At 43.2% G+C, this 25,628-nt stretch overlaps 1 protein-coding gene across 1 annotated transcript in view; it reads right to left on the bottom strand.

The window, feature by feature from the left end:
- map3k20a (mitogen-activated protein kinase kinase kinase 20a) overlaps positions 1-25,628 on the bottom strand; it is a 121,957-nt gene that overhangs the window by 67,080 nt on the left and 29,249 nt on the right. Inside the window, exons 2-3 of the mRNA XM_061970630.2 lie at positions 13,110-13,296; positions 10,859-10,946 (exon numbers count right to left, since the gene is read on the bottom strand). Of these exons, the coding sequence (XP_061826614.2) occupies positions 10,859-10,946; positions 13,110-13,296 (275 nt within the window). The remainder of the gene's footprint in view (positions 1-10,858; positions 10,947-13,109; positions 13,297-25,628) is intronic.

The raw sequence follows: 25,628 nt of genomic DNA, 5'->3' as shown, positions 1-25,628 counted from the left end.
CCAGAAACGCTGTCGGCTTCGCTGGGCCTGAGCTCATCTAAGATGGACTGATACAAAGTGGAAAAGTGTTCTGTGGTCTGACGAGTCCACATTTCAAATTGTTTTTGGAAACTGTGGACGTCGTGTCCTCCGGACCAAAGAGGAAAAGAACCATCCGGATTGTTATAGGCGCAAAGTTCAAAAGCCAGCATCTGTGATGGTATGGCGGTGTATTAGTGCCCAAGACATGGGTAACTTACACATCTGTGAAGGCGCCATTAATGCTGAAAGGCACATACAGGTTTTGGAGCAACATATGTTGCCATCCAAGCAACGCTACCATGGACGCCCCTTCTTATTCCAGTAAGACAATGCCAAGCCACGTGTTACATCAACGTGGCTTCATAGTAAAAGAGTGCGGGTACTAGACTGGCCTGCCTGTAGTCCAGACCTGTCTACCATTGAAAATGTGTGGCGCATTATCAAATCAAATCAAATCAACTTTATTTATAAAGCACATTTAAAATTTACCACAGGGGTAGCCAAAGTGCTGTACAATGAGCAGGTTAAAAAATAAAACGAGTACCGAGCAAACACAACACAACACAAACAGAACACGATAAAAAATAAATAATAAAAATAGAATTAATAAAAACATAAAAACATAAAAACAGGATCACAGCAGGTGTATTATGGGGCGCCATTGCAGGATGGATTATGAAGCCTAAAATCCCACAACGGAGACCCCCGGACTGTTGAACAACTTAAGCTGTACATCAAGCAAGAATGGGAAAGAATTCCACCTGAGAAGCTTAAAAAATGTGTCTCCTCAGTTCCCAAACGTTTACTGAGTGTTGTTAAAAGGAAAGGCCATATAACACAGTGGTGAACATGCCCTTTCCCAACTACTTTGGCACGTGTTGCAGCCATGAAATTCTAAGTTAATTATTATTTGCAAAAAAAAATAAAGTTTATGAGTTTGAACATCAAATATCTTGTCTTTGTAGTGCATTCAATTGAACATGGGTTGAAAAGGATTTGCAAATCATTGTATTCCGTTTTTATTTACATCTAACACAATTTCCCAACTCATATGGAAACAGGGTTTGTAGAATAGCACTAAACAAGTATAACCCATTTACTATTTAGTTATTCTTTGTTGTTGGTTGATCTATATTTCTTTGTATTTCGTTTTCTTTGATGTCATAAGGATACAATGTTATGCAGAGGTGTACTTATTACAATTTTATAGACAAGTTATACTTTATATATTTAAAATTATTTCTTCTTCCTGGGGGGCATACCAGAGAATAATTGAGAAGCACTGAGCTAATGGAGCAACATCAAAACCTACCAAACTGGTAGTTGTGTTATCCTTGGATGAACCGACATTTTCCTTAGTCATGCACATGGCTACAGGCAATCATCACCGACTACTGAGGTGAACACTGAGCTTTGGAGCATAGTTTAAACAAAAAAGTCAGTTAAGCAACAATTATAGGCGTGAACTATCGCTGTGTGTGTTGTGAAAATTAGCTGACATTACGCGGCAAGAGCAAATAAGCCCATACCTGCCCGTGTCTAAACTTTGCCCTGTCACTCACACGTGTCCACATTCCTTAGATAACAAGTACAAGAGGCGTATATAGTACAAACATTGTGCTTGTACTAACTGTCACACACATGGCTTTAGACTTTTTCCTCCGTAATGTCGAGCAACAGTCTAGCATAAAAGGTCCCACTGAAGAGCACCTTTGCCCGCTGTCAACTGCCACCAAGTGTAAACGCGCCCAGCCAAGACGCACTGGAAGGCGGGGAGAAAAGTGAGAAAAGTCGGCAAAAGTCAGAAAAATGGTCAAAAATCACACCCGGGTTCGAGTCCCACGAGTCCTGCCGCCGGCTGCACAAGTCCCAGGATGCCAAAAATGTCCAAAATGCGCCCAGCCAAGTCGCACTGGAAGGCGGGGAAAAAAGTGAGAAAAGTTGGCAGAAGTCAGAATAATGGTCAAAAATCAGTCTCACGAGTCCTGCCGCCGGCCGCGCAAGTCCCGAAATACCCAAAATGTCCAAAACGCACCCAGCAAAGTGCCAAGGGAAGTGGGAGAGAAAAGTGACAAAAGTCGGCAAAAGTCCCAAAAATGTTCAGAAATCCCACCCGGGTTCGAGTCCCACGAGTCCCGCCGCCGGCCGCACAAGTCCCGGGATGCCCAAAATATCCAAAGCGCGCCCAGCCAAGTCACACTGGAAGGCGGGGAGAAAAGTGAGAAAAGTCGGCAAAAGTCAGAAAAATGGTAAAATATCACACCCAGGTTCGAGTCCCACAAGTCCCGCCGCGGGCCGCGCAAGTCCCGAAATACCCAAAATGTCCAAAACGCACCCAGCAAAGTGCCAAGGGAAGTGGGGGAGAAAAGTGACAAAAGTCGGCAAAAGTCCCAAAAAGTTTAAAAAAATCACACCCGGGTTCGAGTCCCACAAGTCCCGGCAAAAGTCCCAAAAATTTTCAAAAATCACACCCGGGTTCGAGTCCCACAAGTCCCGCCGCCGGCCGCACAAGTACCAGGATGCCCAAAATATCCAAAGCGCGCCCAGCCAAGTCGCACAGGAAGGCGGGGAGAAAAGTGAGAAAAGTCGGCAAAAGTCAGAAAAATGGTCAAAAATCACACCCGGGTTCGAGTCCCACGAGTCCCGCCGCCGGCCGTGCAAGTCCCGAAATTCCCAAAGTGTCCAAAACGCACCCAGCAAAGTCCCAAGGGAAGTGGGGGAGAAAAGTGACAAAAGTCGGCAAAAGTCTCAAAAATTTTCAAAAATCACACCCGGGGTTCGAGTCCCACAAGTCCCTCCGCCGGCTGCACTAGTCCCGGGATGCCCAAAATATCCAAAGCGCGCCCAGCCAAGTCACACTGGAAGGCGGGGAGAAAGTGAGAAAAGTCGGCAAAAGTCAGAAAAATGGTCAAAAATCACACCCGGGTTTGAGTCCCACAAGTCCTGCCGCCGGCCGCACAAGTCCCGGGATACCCAAAATGTCCAAAACACGCCCGGCCGGCCAAGTCGCACTGGAAGGCGGGGAGAAAAGTGAAAAAAGTTGGCAAAAAAAAAAGGTCAAAAATCACACCCGGGTTCGAGTCCCACGAGTACCGCCGCCGGCCGTGCAAGTCATGAAATACCCAAAATGTCCAAAACGCACCCAGCAAAGTGCCAAGGGAAGCGGGGGAGAAAAGTGACAAAAGTCTGCAAAAGTCCCAAAAATTTTCAAAAATCACACCCGGGTTCGAGTCCCACAAGTCCCGGCAAAAGTCCCAAAAATGTTCAAAAATCATACCCGGGTTTGAGTCCCACAAGTCCCGCCGGCGGCCGCACAAGTACCGGGATGCCCAAAATATCCAAAGCGCGCCCAGCCAAGTCACACTGGAAGGCGGGGAGAAAAGTGAGAAAAGTCTGCAAAAGTCAGAAAAATGGTCAAAAATCACACCCGGGTTCAAGTTCCACGAGTCCCGCCGCCGGCCGCACAAGTCCCGGGATGCCCAAAATGTCCAAAACGCGCCCAGCCAAGTCACAATGGAAGTGTGGGAGAAAAGTGAGAAAAGTCGGCAAAAGTCAGAAAAATTTTCAAAAATCACACCCGGGTTCGAGTCCCACAAGTCCCGGCAAAAGTCCCAAAAATGTTCAAAAATCATACCCGGGTTCGAGTCCCACAAGTCCCGCCGGCGGCCGCACAAGTACCGGGATGCCCAAAATATCCAAAGCGCGCCCAGCCAAGTCACACTGGAAGGCGGGGAGAAAAGTGAGAAAAGTCTGCAAAAGTCAGAAAAATGGTCAAAAATCACACCCGGGTTCAAGTTCCACGAGTCCCGCCGCCGGCCGTGCAAGTCCCGAAATTCCCAAAGTGTCCAAAACGCACCCAGCAAAGTCCCAAGGGAAGTGGGGGAGAAAAGTGACAAAAGTCGGCAAAAGTCTCAAAAATTTTCAAAAATCACACCCGGCGTTCGAGTCCCAAAAGTCCCTCCGCCGGCTGCACAAGTCCCAGATGCCCAAAATATCCAAAGCGCGCCCAGCCAAGTCACACTGGAAGGCGGGGAGAAAAGTGAGAAAAGTCGGCAAAAGTCAGAAAAGTTTTCAAAAATCACACCCGGGTTCGAGTCCCACAAGCAGGGCCGGCCCGTGGCATAGGCCGTATAGGCAAATGCTAAGGGCGCCGTCCATCAGGGGGCGCCACGCCAGTTCCACAAATGTTGGAGAAAAAAAAAAAAAAAAAGTTGATACTATTATTTCTAAATACAAAAAATAATCCCACGTTAATTAAAATGCAAAGTAAAGCCTATTTAATAGAAATATTATTTGTAACAACATTACGCAGCCCCCCCTCCCCTCCCCTCGCACGGTGCGCCCCCTCCCTTCCCGTATCATGACTCTTTTTGGACGTCACCACATCAAACAACACACCCGGGTTCGAGTCCCACGAGTACCGCCGCCGGCCGTGCAAGTCATGAAATACCCAAAATGTCCAAAACGCACCCAGCAAAGTGCCAAGGGAAGCGGGGGAGAAAAGTGACAAAAGTCTGCAAAAGTCCCAAAAATTTTCAAAAATCACACCCGGGTTCGAGTCCCACAAGTCCCGGCAAAAGTCCCAAAAATGTTCAAAAATCATACCCGGGTTTGAGTCCCACAAGTCCCGCCGGCGGCCGCACAAGTACCGGGATGCCCAAAATATCCAAAGCGCGCCCAGCCAAGTCACACTGGAAGGCGGGGAGAAAAGTGAGAAAAGTCTGCAAAAGTCAGAAAAATGGTCAAAAATCACACCCGGGTTCAAGTTCCACGAGTCCCGCCGCCGGCCGCACAAGTCCCGGGATGCCCAAAATGTCCAAAACGCGCCCAGCCAAGTCACAATGGAAGTGTGGGAGAAAAGTGAGAAAAGTCGGCAAAAGTCAGAAAAATTTTCAAAAATCACACCCGGGTTCGAGTCCCACAAGTCCCGGCAAAAGTCCCAAAAATGTTCAAAAATCATACCCGGGTTCGAGTCCCACAAGTCCCGCCGGCGGCCGCACAAGTACCGGGATGCCCAAAATATCCAAAGCGCGCCCAGCCAAGTCACACTGGAAGGCGGGGAGAAAAGTGAGAAAAGTCTGCAAAAGTCAGAAAAATGGTCAAAAATCACACCCGGGTTCAAGTTCCACGAGTCCCGCCGCCGGCCGTGCAAGTCCCGAAATTCCCAAAGTGTCCAAAACGCACCCAGCAAAGTCCCAAGGGAAGTGGGGGAGAAAAGTGACAAAAGTCGGCAAAAGTCTCAAAAATTTTCAAAAATCACACCCGGCGTTCGAGTCCCAAAAGTCCCTCCGCCGGCTGCACAAGTCCCAGATGCCCAAAATATCCAAAGCGCGCCCAGCCAAGTCACACTGGAAGGCGGGGAGAAAAGTGAGAAAAGTCGGCAAAAGTCAGAAAAGTTTTCAAAAATCACACCCGGGTTCGAGTCCCACAAGCAGGGCCGGCCCGTGGCATAGGCCGTATAGGCAAATGCTAAGGGCGCCGTCCATCAGGGGGCGCCACGCCAGTTCCACAAATGTTGGAGAAAAAAAAAAAAAAAAAGTTGATACTATTATTTCTAAATACAAAAAATAATCCCACGTTAATTAAAATGCAAAGTAAAGCCTATTTAATAGAAATATTATTTGTAACAACATTACGCAGCCCCCCCTCCCCTCCCCTCGCACGGTGCGCCCCCTCCCTTCCCGTATCATGACTCTTTTTGGACGTCACCACATCAAACAATCAACACAAGATGTCAAAACGGCCAAAACTGTCAGGTGCCCAGGGAAGAAAAAAGAGAAAAGAGGAGGAGAAACGAGAAAAGACAGAGGTAGCAGGTATGCCTACATGAAATTATTTGTCTGTTACAGAATGTGATAGTAACCTGGCTTTTTAGCATTAAGCTAATGTTACATGATTCGGCAATTGCTAATCAATAAATAGCTAGTTCTGTTTTAACGTCGGGTTAATATTGTGGAGGGGGCTAAATTGTTATGGAAAATAATAATGTAACGTTAGGTAATTACAGTACTCCCACCTTACATTCCTCAGGGACATTTGTATTAGATCTTTTAAGCAGGTGTTTTTTGTTTACACTGTTATTGCCTTCTGGTTAGCTAATGTTTGCCCTGCAGGTAATAGTCACTTTTCCACCCCTTTATATATTAGGTATAGTTGTAAGTAAAAAAAAAAAAGGTCAAAGACAAAGCTATTCGGTTTCTTGTGAGTATATACACTTCACTGCCGATGTGGGGGGGCGCCACCTAAAATCTTGCCTAGGGCGCCAGATTGGTTAGGGCCTGCCCACAAGTCCCGGCAAAAATCCCAAAAATTTTCAAAAATCACACCCGGGTTCGAGTCCCACAAGTCCCGCCGCCGGCCGCGCAAGTCCCGAAATACCCAAAATGTCCAAAACGCACCCAGCAAAGTGCCAAGGGAAGTGGGGGAGAAAAGTGACAAAAGTCGGCAAAAGTCAGAAAAATGGTCAAAAATCACACCCGAGTCCCGCCGCCGGCGTTCTTGGGCTCAATGCGGCAGCCATGAACAGAGAGACCTGAAGATCAAGCACATATTGGCTGTCGCTGCTGTAAGTCAACACAGGAAATTGGCAAAGACACTCGGTAAACATGTTGCTGTTTCTGCTGGTAATTGGATTCTACCTTGTGTAAACACTGACACCCACCAGCTACTTGGCCACAAACACGTTGCAAGCTGGACGCCATTGCAGCTTCTCATTCTCACTCGCTCCACATTTGATAACCATCTAATAGGCCAGACTTGGGCAAATTAAGGCCCAAGGGCCACATGCGGCCCCTTAAGCTTTCCAATCTGGCCCGCAGGACATTCCCAGATACATTTTTTTAGATGTTTAAGATGTAAAGTGTAGCTGCCATTATGATGTGCAGTGATGTTTTCTAATGACCGTAAGTCTTCAACTATACTAAGTCTTTCAATGCTTGGAATCTGCATCAAATACTAGTTACTATGGTCATCTAATTAGTTACTATGGTCATCTAATTAGTTACTATGGTCATCTATTTAGTTATTATGGTAATATAATTGGTTACTATGGTCATCTAATTAGTTACTATGGTCATCTAATTAGTTACTTTGGTAATATAATTAGTTACTATGGTCATCTAATTAGTTACTATGGTCATCTAATTAGTTACTGTGGTAATATAATTAGTTACTATGGTCATCTAATTAGTTACAATGGTCATCTAATTAGTTACTATGGTCATCTAATTAGTTACTATCGTAATATAATTAGTTACTATTGTAATGTAATTAGTTACTATGGTCTTCTAATTAGTTACTACGGTAATGTAATTAGTTACTATGGTAATGTAGTTAATTACTATGGTCATCTAATTAGTTAATATAGTAATGTAATTAGTTACTATGGCCATCTAATGAGTTACGATGGTCATCTAATTAGTTACTATGGTCATCTAATTAGTTACTATGGTAATGTAAGTGACAGCAGCTCAGACGAGGCACCAAGCAGTGTGGGTGGGGAGCGTTTCCACAGAGTGTTTCCAGAGCCTGAAATGTGGGTGTCAGGAACAGACGTGGAAGGAGATTTTTAACACAAAGTTCTAAAGCTTAGTGATATATCACATATATCAGATTATAGGTGTTGTTTTTTTTGTTTTTTCCTTTGGCGTTCATATTTCACTGTTTGTTGCATTTTTGTTGCCTTTCGCTTGATTGTAAAATATGTGGATGGAGAGGGGGTGTGACATTCATATGTTGTCAATATTCAGTGTTTTATCCTTCATAGTTAATATTGTAAATCCCACATTCTTTATTTTCATGTACATTATGGGTGTCTCATTCAGTAAAAAAATGTAAAATTCCATTCCGTTTTTTAAGGCGGTCTGTCATAACCTTTTTAGCTTTCAATCAGACATTATTGTGAGGTTTTGTATTAGTGTTCCTAAAAATAGATATACCGGCCCACAGACACATTTTTTTCTCTAAATTTGTAATAGTCCATCTGCAGTATGCAACAGTAGTGTTGTCCCGATACCAATATTTTGGTACGGGTGAAAATGTGTGGCGCAATATGAAGCGTAAAATACGACAATTGAGACCCCGGACTGTTGAACAATTTAAGATGTACATCAAGCAAGAATGGGAAATAATTCCACATGAAAAGCTTAAAAAATTGGTCTCCTCAGTTCCCAAAGCTTTACTGAGTGTTGTTAAAAGGAAAGGCCATGTAACACAGTGGTAAAAATGCCTTTTATGCAATGTGTTGCTGCCATTAAATTCTAAGTTAATGATTATTTGCAAAAACAAATTAAGTTTCTCAGTTGGAACATTAAATATCTTGTCTTTACAGTCTACTCAAAAAGGCCCAAAACATCATAAGGGACCCATCTCACCCTGGACATAAACTTTTTGAACTGCTGGCCTCGGGCAGGAGATACAGGACAATAAAATGCCGGACAAACCGATTGAAGAACACTTTTTACCCGAGAGCAATAGTGTCGCTGAACACAAGACAATAATGACTGTACATGTGAGCTGTGTGCTTGGTATTTTTATCTATTTATCTATGATCTTATGTATTTATGTGTTATCATGAATTTTCACTAAATTAGTTTTGCATACAATTTCGTTGCACAATGTTCAATGACAATAAAGATATATTCTATTCTATTCAATTGAATATAAATTGAAAAGGATTTGCAAATCAGCGTATTCTCTTTTCATTTACCATTTACACAATGTGCCAACTTCACTGCTTTTGGGTTTTGTATAATCACAGTTTATCAATAAATGAATTATATTTATATATAGCACTTTTTTTCTCTAGTGACTCAAAGCGCTTTACAAAGTGAAACCCAATATCTAAGTTACATTTTTAAACCAGTGTGGGTGGCACTGGGAGCAGGTGGGTAAAGTGTCTTGCCCAAGGACACAACGGCAGTGACTAGGATGGCAGAAGCGGTGATTGAACCTGCAACCCTCAAGTTGCTGGCACGGCCACTCTACCAACCGAGCTATACCGCTATATAATAAACTGCATTTAGGTATGTTACATCCCTATTATACAATTTATTTTCTCATTAGTCTGACATTTTGTCAGTGAGATTTACTATGAGGACGGTGAGGATCAAAAATGAATAAATAATTATATTAGCCGCAGTTTATATACAAACCCCGTTTCCATATGAGTTGGGAAATTGTGTTAGATGTAAATATAAACAGAATACAATGATTTGCAAATCCTTTTCCACCCATATTCAATTGAATGCACTACAAAGACAAGATATTTGATGTTCAAAATCATAAACTTTATTATTTTTTTGCAAATAATAATTAACTTAGAATTTCATGGCTGCAACACGTGCCAAATTAGTTGGGAAAGGGCATGTTCACCACTGTGTTACATCACCTTTTCTTTTAACAACACTCAGTAAACGTTTGGGAACTGAGGAGACACATTTTTTAAGCTTCTTAGGTGGAATTCTTTCCCATTCTTGCTTGATGTACAGCTTAAGTTGTTCAACAGTCCGGGGGTCTCCGTTGTGGTATTTTAGGCTTCATAATGTGCCACACATTTTCAATGGGAGACAGGTCTGGACTACAGGCAGGCCAGTCTAGTACCCGCACTCTTTTACTATGAAGCCACGTTGATGTAACAAGTGGCTTGGCATTGTCTTGCTGAAATAAGCAGGGGCGTCCATTGTAACGTTGCTTGGATGGCAACATATGTTGCTCCAAAACCTGTATATACCTTTCAGCATTAATGGCGCCTTCACAGATGTGTAAGTTACCCATGTCTTGGGCACTAATACACCCCCATACCATCAAACATGCTGGCTTTTCAACTTTGCGCCTATAACAATCCGGATGGTTCTTTTCCACTTTGGTCCAGAGGACACGCCGTCCACCGTTTCCAAAAACAATTTGAAATGTGGACTCGTCAGACCACAGAACACTTTTCCACTTTTTATCAGTCCATCTTAGATGAGCTCAGGCCCAGCGAAGCCGAAGGCGTTTCTGGGTGTTGTTGATAAACGGTTTTTGCCTTGCATAGGAGAGTTTTAACTTGCACTTACAGATGTAGCGACCAACTGTAGTTACTGACAGTGGGTTTCCGAAGTGTTCCTGAGCCCATGTGGTGATATCCTTTACACACTGATGTCGCTTGTTGATGCAGTACAGCCTGAGGGATCGAAGGTCACGGGCTTAGCTGCTTACGTGCAGTGATTTCTCCAGATTCTCTGAACCCTTTGATGATATTACGAACCGTAGATGGTGAAATTACTAAATTCTTTGCAATAGCTGGTTGAGAATAGTTTTTCTTAAACTGTTCAACAATTTGCTTACGCATTTGTTGACAAAGTGGTGACACTCGCCCCATCCTTGTTTGTGAATGACAGAGCATTTCATGGAATCTACTTTTATACCCAATCATGGCACCTACCTGTTCCCAATTAGCCTGTTCACCTGTGGGATGTTCCAAATAAGTGTTTGATGAGCATTCCTCAACTTTATCAGTATTTATTGCCACCTTTCCCAACTTCTTTGTCACATGTTGCTGGCTTCAAATTCTAAAGTTAATGATAACTTGCAAAAAGAAATATTCAACTGAATATGGGTTGAAAATGATTTGCAAATCATTGTATTCCGTTTATATTTACATTTAACACAATTTCCCAACTCATATGGAAACGGGGTTTGTATGTGCACACAGGAGAAAACATCCTAATGCTACCATGGCAACCCAGAAAATTGCTCAATGCCTGTGACTCATGCAAACATTTTTTCTCCACACGGTCCAAGTCGCACACGGATGGTTGTACACATGCTCAATATCTTGGTGGAAAAAAAATCCTACCCGTAACGATTCCATAGTTGGGAGCCTCAACGATGGCGCCATAAAACTGGATAATGTTGCGGTGGCTGAGGATGCTCAGGATTTCCGCCTGAAAGCGAGACACACAAAAAGTTAAAAGTACCAATGATTGTCACAAACACATTAGGTGTGGCAAAATTATTCTCCGCATTTGACCCATCACCCTTGATCACCCCCTGGCAGGTGAGGTGATCATTTTTGGTGATTTAACCCCCAATTTCAACCTTTGATGCTGAGTGCCAAGCAGGGAGGTAATGGCTCCCATTTTTATAGTCTTTGGTATGACTCGGCCGGGGTTTGAACTCACAACCTACCCATCTCAGGGCGGACACTCTAACCCAGTGGTTCTTAACCTTGTTGGAGGTACCGAACCCCACCAGTTTCATATGCGCATTCACCGAACCCTTCTTTAGTGAAATATACAATGTTTTTATTTTTCAAATTCAAGACAAAGTTATATGTTTTTGGTAACACTTTAGTATGGGGAACATATTCTAAGTAACAAAGACTTAATTTAGAGTTATTTGGTTAGGGTTAGGGTTAGAGCAGGGGTCGGCAACCCAAAATGTTGAAAGAGCCATATTGGACCAAAAATACAAAAACAAATCTGTCTGGAGCCGCAAAAAATTAAAAGCCATATTACATACAGATAGTGTGTCATGAGATATAAATTGAATTAAGAGGACTTAAAGGAAACTAAATGACCTCAAATGAGGCATAATGATGCAATATGTACATATAGCTAGCCTAAATAGCATGTTAGCATCGATTAGCTTGCAGTCATGCAGTGACCAAATATGTCTGATTAGCACTCCACACAAGTCAATAACATCAACAAAACTCACCTTTCATGCACAACGTTAAAAGTTTGGTGGACAAAATGAGACAGAAAAAGAAGTGGCATAAAACACGTCCTAGAAAGTCCGAGAAAGTTATACATGTAAACAAACTACGGCGAGTTCAAGGACCGCCAAAATTAGTAGGACAAAACAACGCTCGCCAAATACTCGAATCAGTGAAGCATGTTTAATACAAACAGTGTGCTTTGTAACAATTAGGGAGGCTTGTGTCATGTTTGTCCTCCTACAGAAACCATATTAAAACAAAAAATATACATTTTCCCCCCCTCACCTTTTCCATTTTTCATACATTTTTTAAAAAGCTCCAGAGAGCCACTAGGGCGGCGCTAAAGAGCCGCATGCGGCTCTAGAGTCGCGGGTTGCCGACCCCTGGGTTAGAGGGCTAGGTTTATAATAAGGCCATGTCGAATAAGGCATTAATAAGTACTTAATAATGACTAGTTAAGAGCCAATATGTTACTAATTTGCATGTTAATAAGCAACTAATTAATGGTGAATATGTTCCCCATACTAAAGTGTTACCATGCTTTTTTACTGGTGCACAAAATTAACCGTGCATGACCATCACCTTGTTCAAAGAACAAAACCAACATGGTGCATAAACTCACAACAAATTACACACCTGTGTGACTTCTGCTGTTGCCGTATCCGTAATACGCCGATAGGGAGAAGTTTTTATTTACACGATGAGTCGGGTGTATCTTGACCTCCGCCGAAACCCCTGAGCCCGACTCACCGAACCCCTAGGGTTCGATCGAACCCAGGTTAAAAACCACTGCTCTAACCACTAGGCCACTGAGTAGGCCGAGTGTTTGAATTACTTGTCTAAAAGACAAGTAATTCACGTATAACTGAGGCTGGAGATGTAAAAAATGCAATAACGTGCAATTATGAGTGTGTTCATTGAACAATGTGTTTATTACTTGTACTGTGATCGTGTCATATTTGATGGTAGTTAGTAGAGTGCACATAATGCAAGTAAAAACACTGTCATTAAACCCACAATTGCGTCCAAGCGAAAAAGATGACATTTGTATTTTACAGCAGCGTGATCCCTATTCTGAATACACTGTCAGTGGCCAACAAATGAAGCTTTAATTGACTAGAAAGATTTCAAAGATAAGATATTTTGGTCTTAAAGACAATGAGCCTGTAACGGGAAAGGGGGCTTCGGGGCTAATCCGTGTGCCAAACCAAGTAATGTTTCTTTTGCGACAGCACTGGTGGTGGTGGGGGAGTATAATGACCATGAGTGATGTGTGCACCAGTCACCACATCCCACTAAATGGGCTGGCAATTAGGATGATTACTAAAGTGACAATTAAAAAAAAAAAAAAGTAGATGAAAAGCCCAGGGGCAATTATGACTCCCACCTCGTTCTCAATCCTGAGCAGCTTTTTCACCGCCACCTCTTTGTCCTGGCTGATCCATCTGGCCCTGTACACGCTTCCGAAGCTGCCGCCGCCACAGTTCTCGAAGAAGAGGATGTCATCGAAGTTGATTTGCACAAAGGAGCCGCTATGAGACGACATCTCATTCTGACACTCAGTGCCACCGTTTCTGGGAGAGAGAAAAAAAAATCACAATGACAAAAGGTGGAATTATGCTTCCGTTTTTCTTTTAAACTTGTTTTGTGTCAAGTGTTTTCGATTGAGCTTGAAAACTGCTTTCTAAACAAAATTATCACAATGTACTGCAAAGGACATCTATTATTCTATCTCCGTGGAGAGGAGGGGGTACAGATTCGGTGACCACAGATGAGGCGCTAGCTGTCCAAAGTCGGGACCCAGGGTGGACCACTCATCTGTGCATCAGTTGGTGACGTCTCTGCACTGCTGACTTGTCTCCACTCAAGATGATCTCCTGCTGGTCACACTATGGACTGGACTTTCACTATTGTGTTAGATCCACTATGGACTGGACTCTCACTATTATGTTAGATCCACTATGGACTGGACTCTCACTATTATGTTAGATCCACTATGGACTGGACTCTCACACTATTATGTTAGATCCACTATGGACTGGACTCTCACAATATTATGCTAGATCCACTATGGACTGGACTCTCACTATTATGCTAGATCCACTATGGACTGGACTCTCACTATTATGTTGGATCCACTATGGACTGGATTCTCACTATTATGTTAGATCCACTATGGACTGGACTCTCAATATTATGCTAGATCCACTATGTACTGGACTCTCACAATATTATGCTAGATCCACTATGGACTGGACTCTCACTAATATGCTAGATCCACTAAGGACTGGACTCTCACAATATTATTCTAGATCCACTATGGACTGGACTCTCACAATATTATGTTAGATCCACTAAAATGATTCCCGGGCGCGGCCACCGCTGCTGCCCACTGCTCCCCTCACCTCCCAGGGGGTGATCAAGGGTGATGGGTCAAATGCAGAGAATAATCTCGCCACACCTAGTGTGTGTGTGACAATCATTGGTACTTTAACTTTAACTTTAACTTTAGATCCACTATGGACGGGACTCTCGCACGATTATGTTAGATCCACTATGGACTGGACTCTCACACTATTATGTTAGATCCACTATGGACTGGACTCTTACACTATTATGTTAGATCCACTATGGACTGGACTCTCACACTATTATGTTAGATCCACTATGGACTGGACTCTCACACTATTATGTTAGATCCACTATGGACTGGACTCTCACAATATTATTCGAGATCCACTATGGACTGGACTCTCACAATATTATGTTTGATCCACTATGGACTGGACTCTCACAATATTATGTTAGATACACTATGGACTGGACTCTCACACTATTATGTTAGATCCACTAAGGACTGGACTCTTACACTATTATGTTAGATCCACTATGGACTGGACTCTCACTATTATGCTAGTTCCACTAAGGACTGGACTCTCACAATATTATTCTAGATCCACTATTGACTGGACTCTCACAATATTATGTTAGATCCACTATGGACTGGACTCTCACAATATTATGTTAGATCCACTACGGACGGGACTCTCACACTATTATGTTAGATCCACTATGGACTGGACTCCCACTATTATGTTAGATCCACTATGGACTGGACTCTCACACTATTATGTTAGATCCACTATGGACTGGACTCTCACTATTATGTTAGATCCACTATGGACTGGACTCTTACACTATTATGTTAGATCCACTATGGACTGGACTCTCACACTATTATGTTAGATCCACTATGGACTGGACTCTCACATTATTATGCTAGATCCACTATAGACTGGACTCTCACACTATTATGTTAGATCCACTAAGGACTGGACTCTTACACTATTATGTTAGATCCACTATGGGCTGGACTCTCACACTATTATGTTAGATCCACTATGGACTGAACTCTTACTATTATGCTAGATCCACTATGGACTGGACTCTCACAATATTATGTTAGATCCACTGTGGACTGGACTCTCACTATTATGCTAGATCCACTATGGACTGGACTCTCACAATATTATGCTAGATCCACTATGGACTGGACTCTCACTATTATGCTGGATCCACTATGGACTGGACTCTCACACTATTATGTTAGATCCACTATGGACTGGACTCTTACACTATTATGTTAGATTCACTATGGACTGGACTCTCACACTATTATGCTAGATCCACTATGGACTGGACTTTCACAATATTATGTTAGATCCACTATGGACTGGACTCTCACACTATTATGTTAGATCCACTATGGACTGGACTCTCACAATATTATGTTAGATCCACTATGGACTGGACTCTCACACTATTATGTTAGATCCACTATGGACTGGACTCTCACAATATTATGTTAGATCCACTATGGACTGGACTCTCACACTATTATGTTAGATCTACTATGGACTGGACTCTCACAATATTATGTTAGATCCACTATGGACTGGACTCTCACACTATTATGTTAGATCCACTATGGACTGGACTTTCACACTATTATGGTAGATCCACTATGGACTGGACTCTCACTATTATGCTATATCCACTATGGACTGGACTCTCACAATATTATGCTAGATCCACTATGGACTGGACTCTCGCTATTATGCTAGATCCACTATGGACTGGACACTCACACTATTATGCTAGATCCACCATGGACTGGACTCTCACACTATTATGTTAGATCCACTATGGACTGGACTCTCACAATATTATGTTAGATCCACTATGGACTGGATTCTCACACTATTATGTTAGATCCACTAAGGACTGGACTCTCACTATTATGTTAGATCCACTATGGACTGGACTCTCACAATATTATGTTAGATCCACTATGGACTGGACTCTCACACTATTATGTTAGATCCACTATGGACTGGACTCTCACAATATTATGCTAGATCCACTATGGACTGGACTCTCGCTATTATGCTAGATCCACCATGGACTGGACTCTCACACTATTATGTTAGATCCACTATGGACTGGACTCTCACAATATTATGTTAGATCCACTATGGACTGGACTCTCACACTATTATGTTAGATCCACTATGGACTGGACTCTCACACTATTATGTTAGATCCACTATGGACTGGACTCTCACTAATATGCTAGATCCACTATGGACTGGACTCTCACAATATTATGCTAGATCCACTTTGGACTGGACTCACACTATTATGCTAGATCCACTATGGACTGGACTCTCACAATATTATGTTAGATCCACTGTGGACTGGACTCTCACACTATTATGTTAGATCCACTATGGACTGGACCCTCACACTATTATGTTAGATCCACTATGGACTGGACTCTCACTATTATGTTAGATCCACGATGGACTGGACTCTCACTATTATGTTAGATCCACTATGGACTGGACTCTTACACTATTATGTTAGATCCACTATGGACTGGACTCTCACACTATTATGCTAGATCCACTATGGACTGGACTCTAACACTATCATGTTAGATCCACTATGGACTGGACTCTCACACTATTATGTTAGATCCACTATGGACTGGACTCTCACACTATTATGTTAGATTCACTATGGACTGAACTCTCACTATTATGTTAGATCCACTATGGACTGGACTCTCACTATTATGTTAGATCCATTATGGACTAGACTCTTACACTATTATGTTAGATCCACTATGGACTGGACTCTCACACTATTATGCTAGATCCACTATGGACTGGACTCTCACTATTATGTTAGATTCACTATGGACTGGACTCTCACAATATTATGCTAGATCCACTATGGACTGGACTCACACTATTATGCTAGATCAACTATGGACTGGACTCTCACAATATTATGTTAGATCCACTATGGACTGGACTCTCACACTATTATGTTAGATCCACTATGGACTGGACCCTCACGCTATTATGTTAGATTCACTATGGACTGGACTCTCACTATTATGTTAGATCCACTATGGACTGGACTCTCACTATTATGTTAGATCCACTATGGACTGGACTCTCACTATTATGTTAGATCCACTATGGACTGGACTCTTACACTATTATGTTACATCCACTATGGACTAGACTCTCACACTAATATGCTAGATCCACTATGGACTGGACTCTAACACTATTATGTTAGATCCACTATGGACTGGACTCTTACACTATTATGTTAGATCCACTATGGACTGGACTCTCACAATATTATGTTAGATCCACTATGGACTGGACTCTCACACTATTATGTTAGATCCACTATGGACTGGACTCTCACACTATTATGTTAGATCCACTATGGACTGGACTCTCACACTATTTTGTTAGATCCACTATGGACTGGACTCTCACACTATTATGTTAGATCCACTATGGACTGGACCCTCACACTATTATGCTAGATTCACTATGGACTGGACTCTCACTATTATGTTACATCCACTATGGGCTGGACTCTCACTGGACTCCACTATGGACTGGACTCTCACTATTATGTTAGATCCACTATGTACTGGACTCTTACACTATTATGTCAGATCCACTATGGACTGGACTCTCACACTATTATGCTAGGTCCACTATGGACTGGACTCTAACACTATTATGTTAGATCCACTATGGACTGGACTCTCACAATATTATGTTAGATCCACTATGGACTGGACTCTCACACTATTATGTTAGATCCACTATGGACTGGACTCTCACACTATTATGTTAGATCCACTATGGACTGGACTCTCACACTATTATGTTAGATCCACTATGGACTGGACTCTCACACTATTATGTTAGATCCACTATGGACTGGACTCTCACACTATTATGTTAGATCCACTATGGACTGGACTCTCACACTATTATGTTAGATCCACTATGGACTGGACTCTCACACTATTTTGTTAGACCCACTATGGACTGGACTCTCACACTATTTTGTTAGATCCACTATGGACTGGACTCTCACTATTATGTTAGATCCACTATGGACTGGACTCGACTCTCACACTATTATGTTAGATCCACTATGGACAGGACTCTCACAATATTACGGGGCGGTATAGCTCGGTTGGTAGAGTTGCCGTGCCAGCAACTTGAGGGTTCCAGGTTCGATCCCCGCTTCTGCCATCCTCGTCCCTGCCGTTGTGTCCTTGGGCAAGACACTTTACCCACCTGCTCCCAGTGCCACCCACACTGCTTTAAATGTAACTTAGATATTGGGTTTCACTATGTAAAAGCGCTTTGAGTCACTAGAGAAAAGCGCTATATATATATAATTCACTTCACGTTGTGGCTTGTGCAGCCCTTTGAGACACTCATGATTTAGGGCTATATAAGTAAACATTAATTGATTGATTGATATTTTTTCCCAAAATTAGAAAGTTAAAAGAAGTCCACAACATTTTTATGAATGATCTCAACAGTGAGCATCAAATAATTAATTCTGTTACGACCCGTGAAGCCAGTTTCTTCTTTGTTTTGTTTTTTGGGTGTTTTTCTGTGTTTTTGGTTCACTTTCTGTCTTGCACTCTTATTTTTTCCACTTTCTGTTCTTCTGGTGTTTCCTGCCGTAGCTCCACCGACGCCACTTAGCACTGTTGTCATTCACCTGGGTGTGATTAGTGATGATGTTTTTCATCTGCTTCTTAGATCCTTCCAACCGGTTTCACTCCCATGTTGGTGTGGGAACATTGTATTGTTTGTCAAAGGAACTATCATTGCTAGTAGCATTTTTTACGCATGTATTTGTTGTTAGCTCTGTTAATCTAATTCGCATGCACAGATTTACTGTGCTTTTTTTGTGCATATCCCTCTTGCACTCTACCTTGGATTTTGTACTTTTGGACATGAAACATTCTTTAAGCTGCAAATTGTCTGCTGTCTTCTGTCTTTTTTGGCTACAACCAACATTCCAATCAGAATGATCGTACCAACAAGTATCGGTGTGATTAATACACACCTTGCATCTGTGTCATCCATGGCTCAGACCCGTCTCAACCTGATACAGGCAACACCACCTCTCCGTGCACGCCGACGCAGGCAAAAGCCGACTAAAGCCGCGTTCATATGCGGACCCCCCTCCACACCAGACCCTGTCGCAGACAGCTGATCCCACCCCCTCGTCATCAAAGCCTGACCATGGTAACTCCATTCATCATTGCCCCAACCAGTTCATTTCTTGTGCTGTGAGCCGGTGTACCCCAGGCCAGACCACAACCACTCCACGGTCTTCCAAGGCTCCCACACGTCCTGTTTCCCCGCCAATACCGGCATGGTCAGCTGTGCGACAGGGGATCAACAGCGACTTCCACCAAGACTGCCGCCTGCTGCTTCACCAGCAGGGGCGCCACCAGCTCTGAGTCCAGCCGGGCCGCAGCCGCTAACGCTACGTCCAGCGAGACCGTCGCTACCTGCTCTTCCTGTGGGTCTTCCGCTGACGCCACCTCCAGTGCCGCTTCCAGTCTCTCTTCCAGTGGGTCTTCCAACTACGCCACCTTCGCCTCTAGACCAGCAGCCTGTTCGACCTCCTGCTCGACCTTCGGGTCGGCTTCCTGCTCAGCTTCCAGCTCGATCTCATGCTCGCCAGCTGCGGAAGCATCGGGACCCAGGGTGGACCACTCGTCTGTGAATCAGTTGGGGACCTCTCTGCGCTGCTGACCTGTCTCCGCTCGGGATGGTCTCCTGCTGGCCTCACTATGGACTGGACTCTCACTATTATGTTTGATCTACTATGGACTAGACTCTCACAATATTATGCTAGATCCACTCGACGTCAATTGCACCGGTCCCCACATCTGCGGTCCCCTCCAAGGTTTCTCATTGTTATCCCATTGGGTTGAGTTTTTTCTTGCCCTGATATGGGATCTGAGCCGAGGATGTCGTTGTGGCTTGTGCAGCCCTTTGAGACACTCGTGATTTAGGGCTATATAAGTAAACATTGATTGATTGATTGATTGGTCTGGCGCCTGCCTTCCTGTACTCCTCCTCCTCGGCCACACAGATGGCCGTTCCAGGGACGCCCAGGACTTGGTTCGTGGACCGGATAAGGTTTTGTTGCAGCTCACGTCCACATCCTATTCGGTTATGTTTGTTGCCATTTTGCGGACACCCGCCTCGCCAGCTTCTGCGGCGTTCCACATGCCCCTACCATCTGACTCGTACCCAGTGGACCCACTACCATTTTTTCTCCACAACATCCTGTGACTTTTGGTCTTTTACCTTTTTGGGCTCGCATCCGTCTCTTGAATGGGGGGTATTGGTACGATCTGTGAAGCCAGATCGTTCTTTTTTTAGTTTTTGGGTGTTTTCCTGGATTTTAGCGCTCTAATTTTTTTCACTTCCTGGTCTGTTTGTTTCCTGCCGTAGCTTCACACCTACCACTTAGCACAGTCTTCATTCATCCAGGGATGATAAGTGATGTGTTTCACCTGATGCTTCGACTATTTAAACAGTTCCACTTCTATGTTGGTGTGCGATCATTGTATTGTTTGTCAGAAGACTTATCACGGTTAGCAGCATTTTTTACTTACTTTTTGCACTTCTTTGTTGTTAGCTCTCTTTAGCTATTTTTTACGCACAGTTTGCACTCTACCTTGGATTTTGTACTTTTGGACATTAAACACTCCTTAACCTGCAAGCTGTCTCCTACCTTTTTGGGGGCCACCACAAAACAAGTTTGGCGTATTCTTTGTCTTTTAGTGAGTTTTTTTGCGACACCTGTTTGGGAATGTGTAAAAATAGAATAATAAGAATATACACCAAAGGTAATGCTTACATCAGGACTTTTTAAGTGGCGGCCGGGGGGCCAAACCCAACTCGGACTGACACCATACCGGCTCCCAGTTTAGTTCAAAACTTGGGAGACAAATATTTTTGCATTCAATTTCTAAACAGAGTAGAGTGCTCCTATTTGTATAGATACACTTGGTCCACTGTAAACACATTGGCAGATCCTTGTATTGACATTTTAACCTAGCTAGCGCACATAAAACACTGGGGTCCAAACTTTTGATTTTGCATAACTGAGGCATTCCTCAAGGCACCCTTTGAAGTCCTGTACTTTTTCATTCAGTTGTCATTTGTTCAACTTCTTTACTTTTACTTGTGGTGTTCCTCAAGGTTCCATTTTAGGTCCTCTCTTTTTCATCAATTAGGCCATTCAACAAGTTCAGTTAAAAAAAGAGATTCTTAAAAACGCTAATCTTTGACCAGGTTTTTGCAGAAGGTCCTTAAAAACAGCATAGCGCTCCTGTAACTCAGTGGTCCCCAACCTTTTTGTAGCTGCGGACCGGTCAACGCTTGAAAATTTGTCCCACGGACAAAATTTCATAAAGAAATACAATCATGTGTGCTTACAGACTGTATCCCTGCAGACTGTATTGATCTATATTGATATATAATGTATATATTGTGTTTTTTAGGTTGATTTAATAAAAAAAAATATATATATATATATATATTTTTTAATTTCTTGTGCCAATCGGTCCGCGGACCGGTACCGGGCCGCTACCCGGTGGTTGGGAACCACTGCTGTAACTGACAAAATAAATAGACCACAATCAAATGTACTGTAAAGGACGCTAGTTCTCCGGAATACACAAAAATAGAATAATAGTGCGGTAAGAAGTCTGGCTCACAGGTCCATAGCTTTCTGAAAATGTGGCCCCCTAAACAGTTTAGTTGAATACCACTGGCTTACAACAGTCCAACATACCTACACGCATCATCACAACTTTAGATTGTATTGTTTATATTTTACAACGTACGGAGGGGGGTGGGGGGTTTTGGTGGTAGCGGGGGTGTATATTTCAGCCCGGAAGAGTTAGGGCTGGATGGGATTCTGGGTATTTGTTCTGTTGTGTTTATGTTGTGTTACTGTGCGGATGTTCTCCCGAAATGTGTTTGTCATTCTTGTTTGGTGTGGATTCACAGTGTGGCGCATATTTCTAACAGTGTTGAAGTTATTTATACAGGCACCGTCAGTGTAACCTGTATCGCTGTTGGACAAATATGCGTTGTGTGCGTGCTGAAGTCGCACATTTTTTGTGATCGGGCCGACACGTTGTTGGAATGGATGAAAAGCAGACGTGACGACAGCTTGTGGAGGACGATAAACGCAGTGCCTTTAAAGCACGCCCCCAAGACTGTGGTCCGGGTGGACTACGAGGCATAATGACTGATGAACACCTTCGTTCAATAATGAAGGTTGCCTCAGCTCAAAGCCTGAGCCCCGACATTAATGAACTAGCATCCAAAAAAAGATGGCAGGTATCTGGCTTGGGCACATCAGATTAGATCAGTGTGTTGCAAACTGAGCAGTTTAAAGTCCTGAATGGTTGGTTTATTCCTTGTTATTTTATTTTCTAATTTATTAGCCTGTGGAAAAAGTTAATGTTGATATTTACCTCAGAAGGCTGCAAATAGAAAAGAGGCATTATATTTTTATTTAAATTGTATTTGATATGCCATTGATATTTTTTTATTATTATTATTATTATTTGAAACTCGATTTTGCATGTCACTATAAAGTTATATAAGCCTTGCTTGTTCAATATTCAATGCAAAACTTGTTTGGGTCCCTATTAAAAGGTTAATTTGTTCAACCTTGGCCCGCGGCTTTGTTCAGTTTTAAATTTTGGCCCACTCTGTATTTGAGTTTGACACCCCTGATTTAGAGTAATACACCGTTAAAAACAACAACCCTAGATTTTACAGTCAAAAACTGGCAGAATTTCAACGCAAAAAACAGTAGTGGTTTTTTTCCAATTCACAGTAATATGCTGTAAAGAACAACATAACATTTATTGTCATTTTTATGAATTTGATGGCTAGTTTTGCTGTAAAGTTAAATATGTTTATATAGATAAAAACACGTTTGGAAAGTATAACATACTGTAATATTTGTTGCAATATTGGATACTATTAAAGTTTAAAATGTATGCAATTTCAAGCAGTACATATATTTGTGAGAAAATATGAAGTACTTTATTGACACATATCATTTCCAGGTGTTTGCGGTCCAGATAAAATGATGTCCCGGGCCACATCTGGCCTTGAGTTTGAAACCTGGTGTATACACAAATAATGAAAATATCCCGTACAGCTCGCGACCCCCCCCCCCTGGGTTTGAAGAGGGTGTACCTAGCCTCTCACCCACTGTTATTTGAGATAGGCTCCGGCTTATCTGTGACCTTGACGAGAACAAGCAGTATAAAAAATGGTTGGCTGTTCATACTTGGCTAAAAAAGCCAAACAAAAGTACAGATTTTCTGTTGACCAATCAACAACCACCCTCCACCGCAACAGAAAATAGTCCGGTACAGCCCAGTTATTCGAGTACCCAACACAAATTTTGGAGAGTGAAAAAATGTCATACTGTCCTCTTACTGTGTTGAAAGACAAAAAATAAAACACCAGATGATGGCATCCTTTTTGTTTCTCGATAAAAGTACCTTGTAAAAAAAAAAAACAGAAAAAAGATGAATTCCAATTGTAATGGCAAGAAGAATTACACCACCATTCAAGCAGCGTCGCTCTGTTATTGTCCGCAGGTTCCCACATTTGCAGCTCAGCCATTTTGCCTTTTTAAAAGCCCGTTACCTCGCCCTTCATTGGGATTGCTATCCATCCAGGCGGGATGTGCCTCAATTGTCACAGAGGGGAGCCTTTGCTTTGCCACCATTAAGGTGTATTCATGCTACATTCAGCCCTGGCAGGAAGCTACTCAGTGGTGCCCGGCCCCCCTGTATTGTTCACCCACTCAAGCAGGGTCACCGGGGGGGGTCACTCATTCTTTATGGTACTCACTTAACAACAAACACAGATTTAAGCGCCGCTCTCACACTGAAGGGATTACACATAAAACTGTCCACACTCATTAGGTATACCTGCACAACCTACGGAGGTCCGGTACATTCAATCAATCAATCAATCAATGTGTACTTAAGTAGCCCTAAATCACCAGTGTCTCAAAGGGCTGCACAAGCCACAACGACATCCTGGGCTCAGATCCCACATCAGGGCAAGAATAAACTCAATCCAATGGGATGACAATGAGAAACCTTGGAGGGGACCGCAGATGTGGGGACCCCCACCCTGGGTGACTGGTGCAATTGTCGTCAAGGACATTCTGATGCATTGTGGTTGAGGTCTGTAGTTATACTAGTGGTGTTCCTCAAGGTTCCATTTTAGGTCCTCTCTTTTTCATCATTGAGCCATTCAACTGCCGGCCTGCCAGTTCAGTTCAAAAAACTCATGACAGACTCAACATTGTTCTTTTTTGAAGAGGGTTTTTTAGTGCCTCACAATACGAAGGTCCTGAGTAATCCTGAGTTCAATCCCAGGCTCGGGATCTTTCTGTGTGGAGTTTGCATGTTCTCCCTGTGACTGTGTGGGTTCCCTCCGGGTACTCCGGCTTCCTCCCACCTCCAAAGACATGCACCTGGGGATAGGCCCCTCCCACCTCCAAAGACATGCACCTGGGGATAGGTTGATTGGCAACACTAAATGGTCCCTAGTGTGTGAATGTGAGTGTGAATGTTGTCTGTCTATCTGTGTTGGCCCTGCGATGAGGTGGCGACTTGTCTCAGGGTGTACGCCGCCTTCCGCCCGAATGCAGCTGAGATAGGCTCCAGCACCCCCCGCCGTCCCGAAAGGGACAAGCGGTAGAAAATGGATGGATGGAGGGTTTCTTAAAAACATCTAAGCGCTCTTGTAACTCTGACAAATTAAATAGACCTGAATCGAATGTCCACTGTAAAGGATGCTGGTTCTCTGGAATATAAAAAAACATTCCGGTCTTTAGCTTTTTGGAAATGTGGCCCCCAAAACAACTCAGTTGTCAATGCTGTATACGAGCTACTTATCATGATCCGTGGCCCGGATCATGTTTTGTTTAGTTATGTTCTGTTTAGGGATGTCCCGATCCGATATTTGGATCGGATCGGCCGCCGATATTTGCCAAAAAATGCGTATCGGCAAGGCATGGGAAAATGCCGATCCAGATCCAGTTTAAAAAAAACTCCGGTCCGTGTTTTCCAACGCACAGATGTAAATAATACATTCCACTTTTCTGCTGCTCCCTTATTTCCGTTCCGCATTTTCCAGCACACCTTCAACACATCCACAGGTCTATGGATTCTCACGCAGTTGCTTTTAGCTGCTGGCATTACACTACAGGCTCTTCCCACTCCTTCTTCTGTCTCCTTCTCACAGACAGCAAGCGCAACTTCTTACACACGTCACACGTCACATACGTATACGTCCTCTCCCAGCAGAGAGGTAGCAGCATGGCTAACGTTAGCTGTGATGCTAGCGCAGCCGCTAAGGTGCGCGCCTGCTCAAACGTCCTCTGCGCACGGCAAATCTATGCCACGCACAAAATCAAATAATGCAGT

Source organism: Nerophis lumbriciformis, linkage group LG13, assembly GCF_033978685.3.
Source record: "Nerophis lumbriciformis linkage group LG13, RoL_Nlum_v2.1, whole genome shotgun sequence".
Classification (NCBI taxonomy): Eukaryota; Metazoa; Chordata; class Actinopteri; order Syngnathiformes; family Syngnathidae; genus Nerophis; species Nerophis lumbriciformis.
This window is presented reverse-complemented; position numbering and strand designations above follow the sequence as displayed.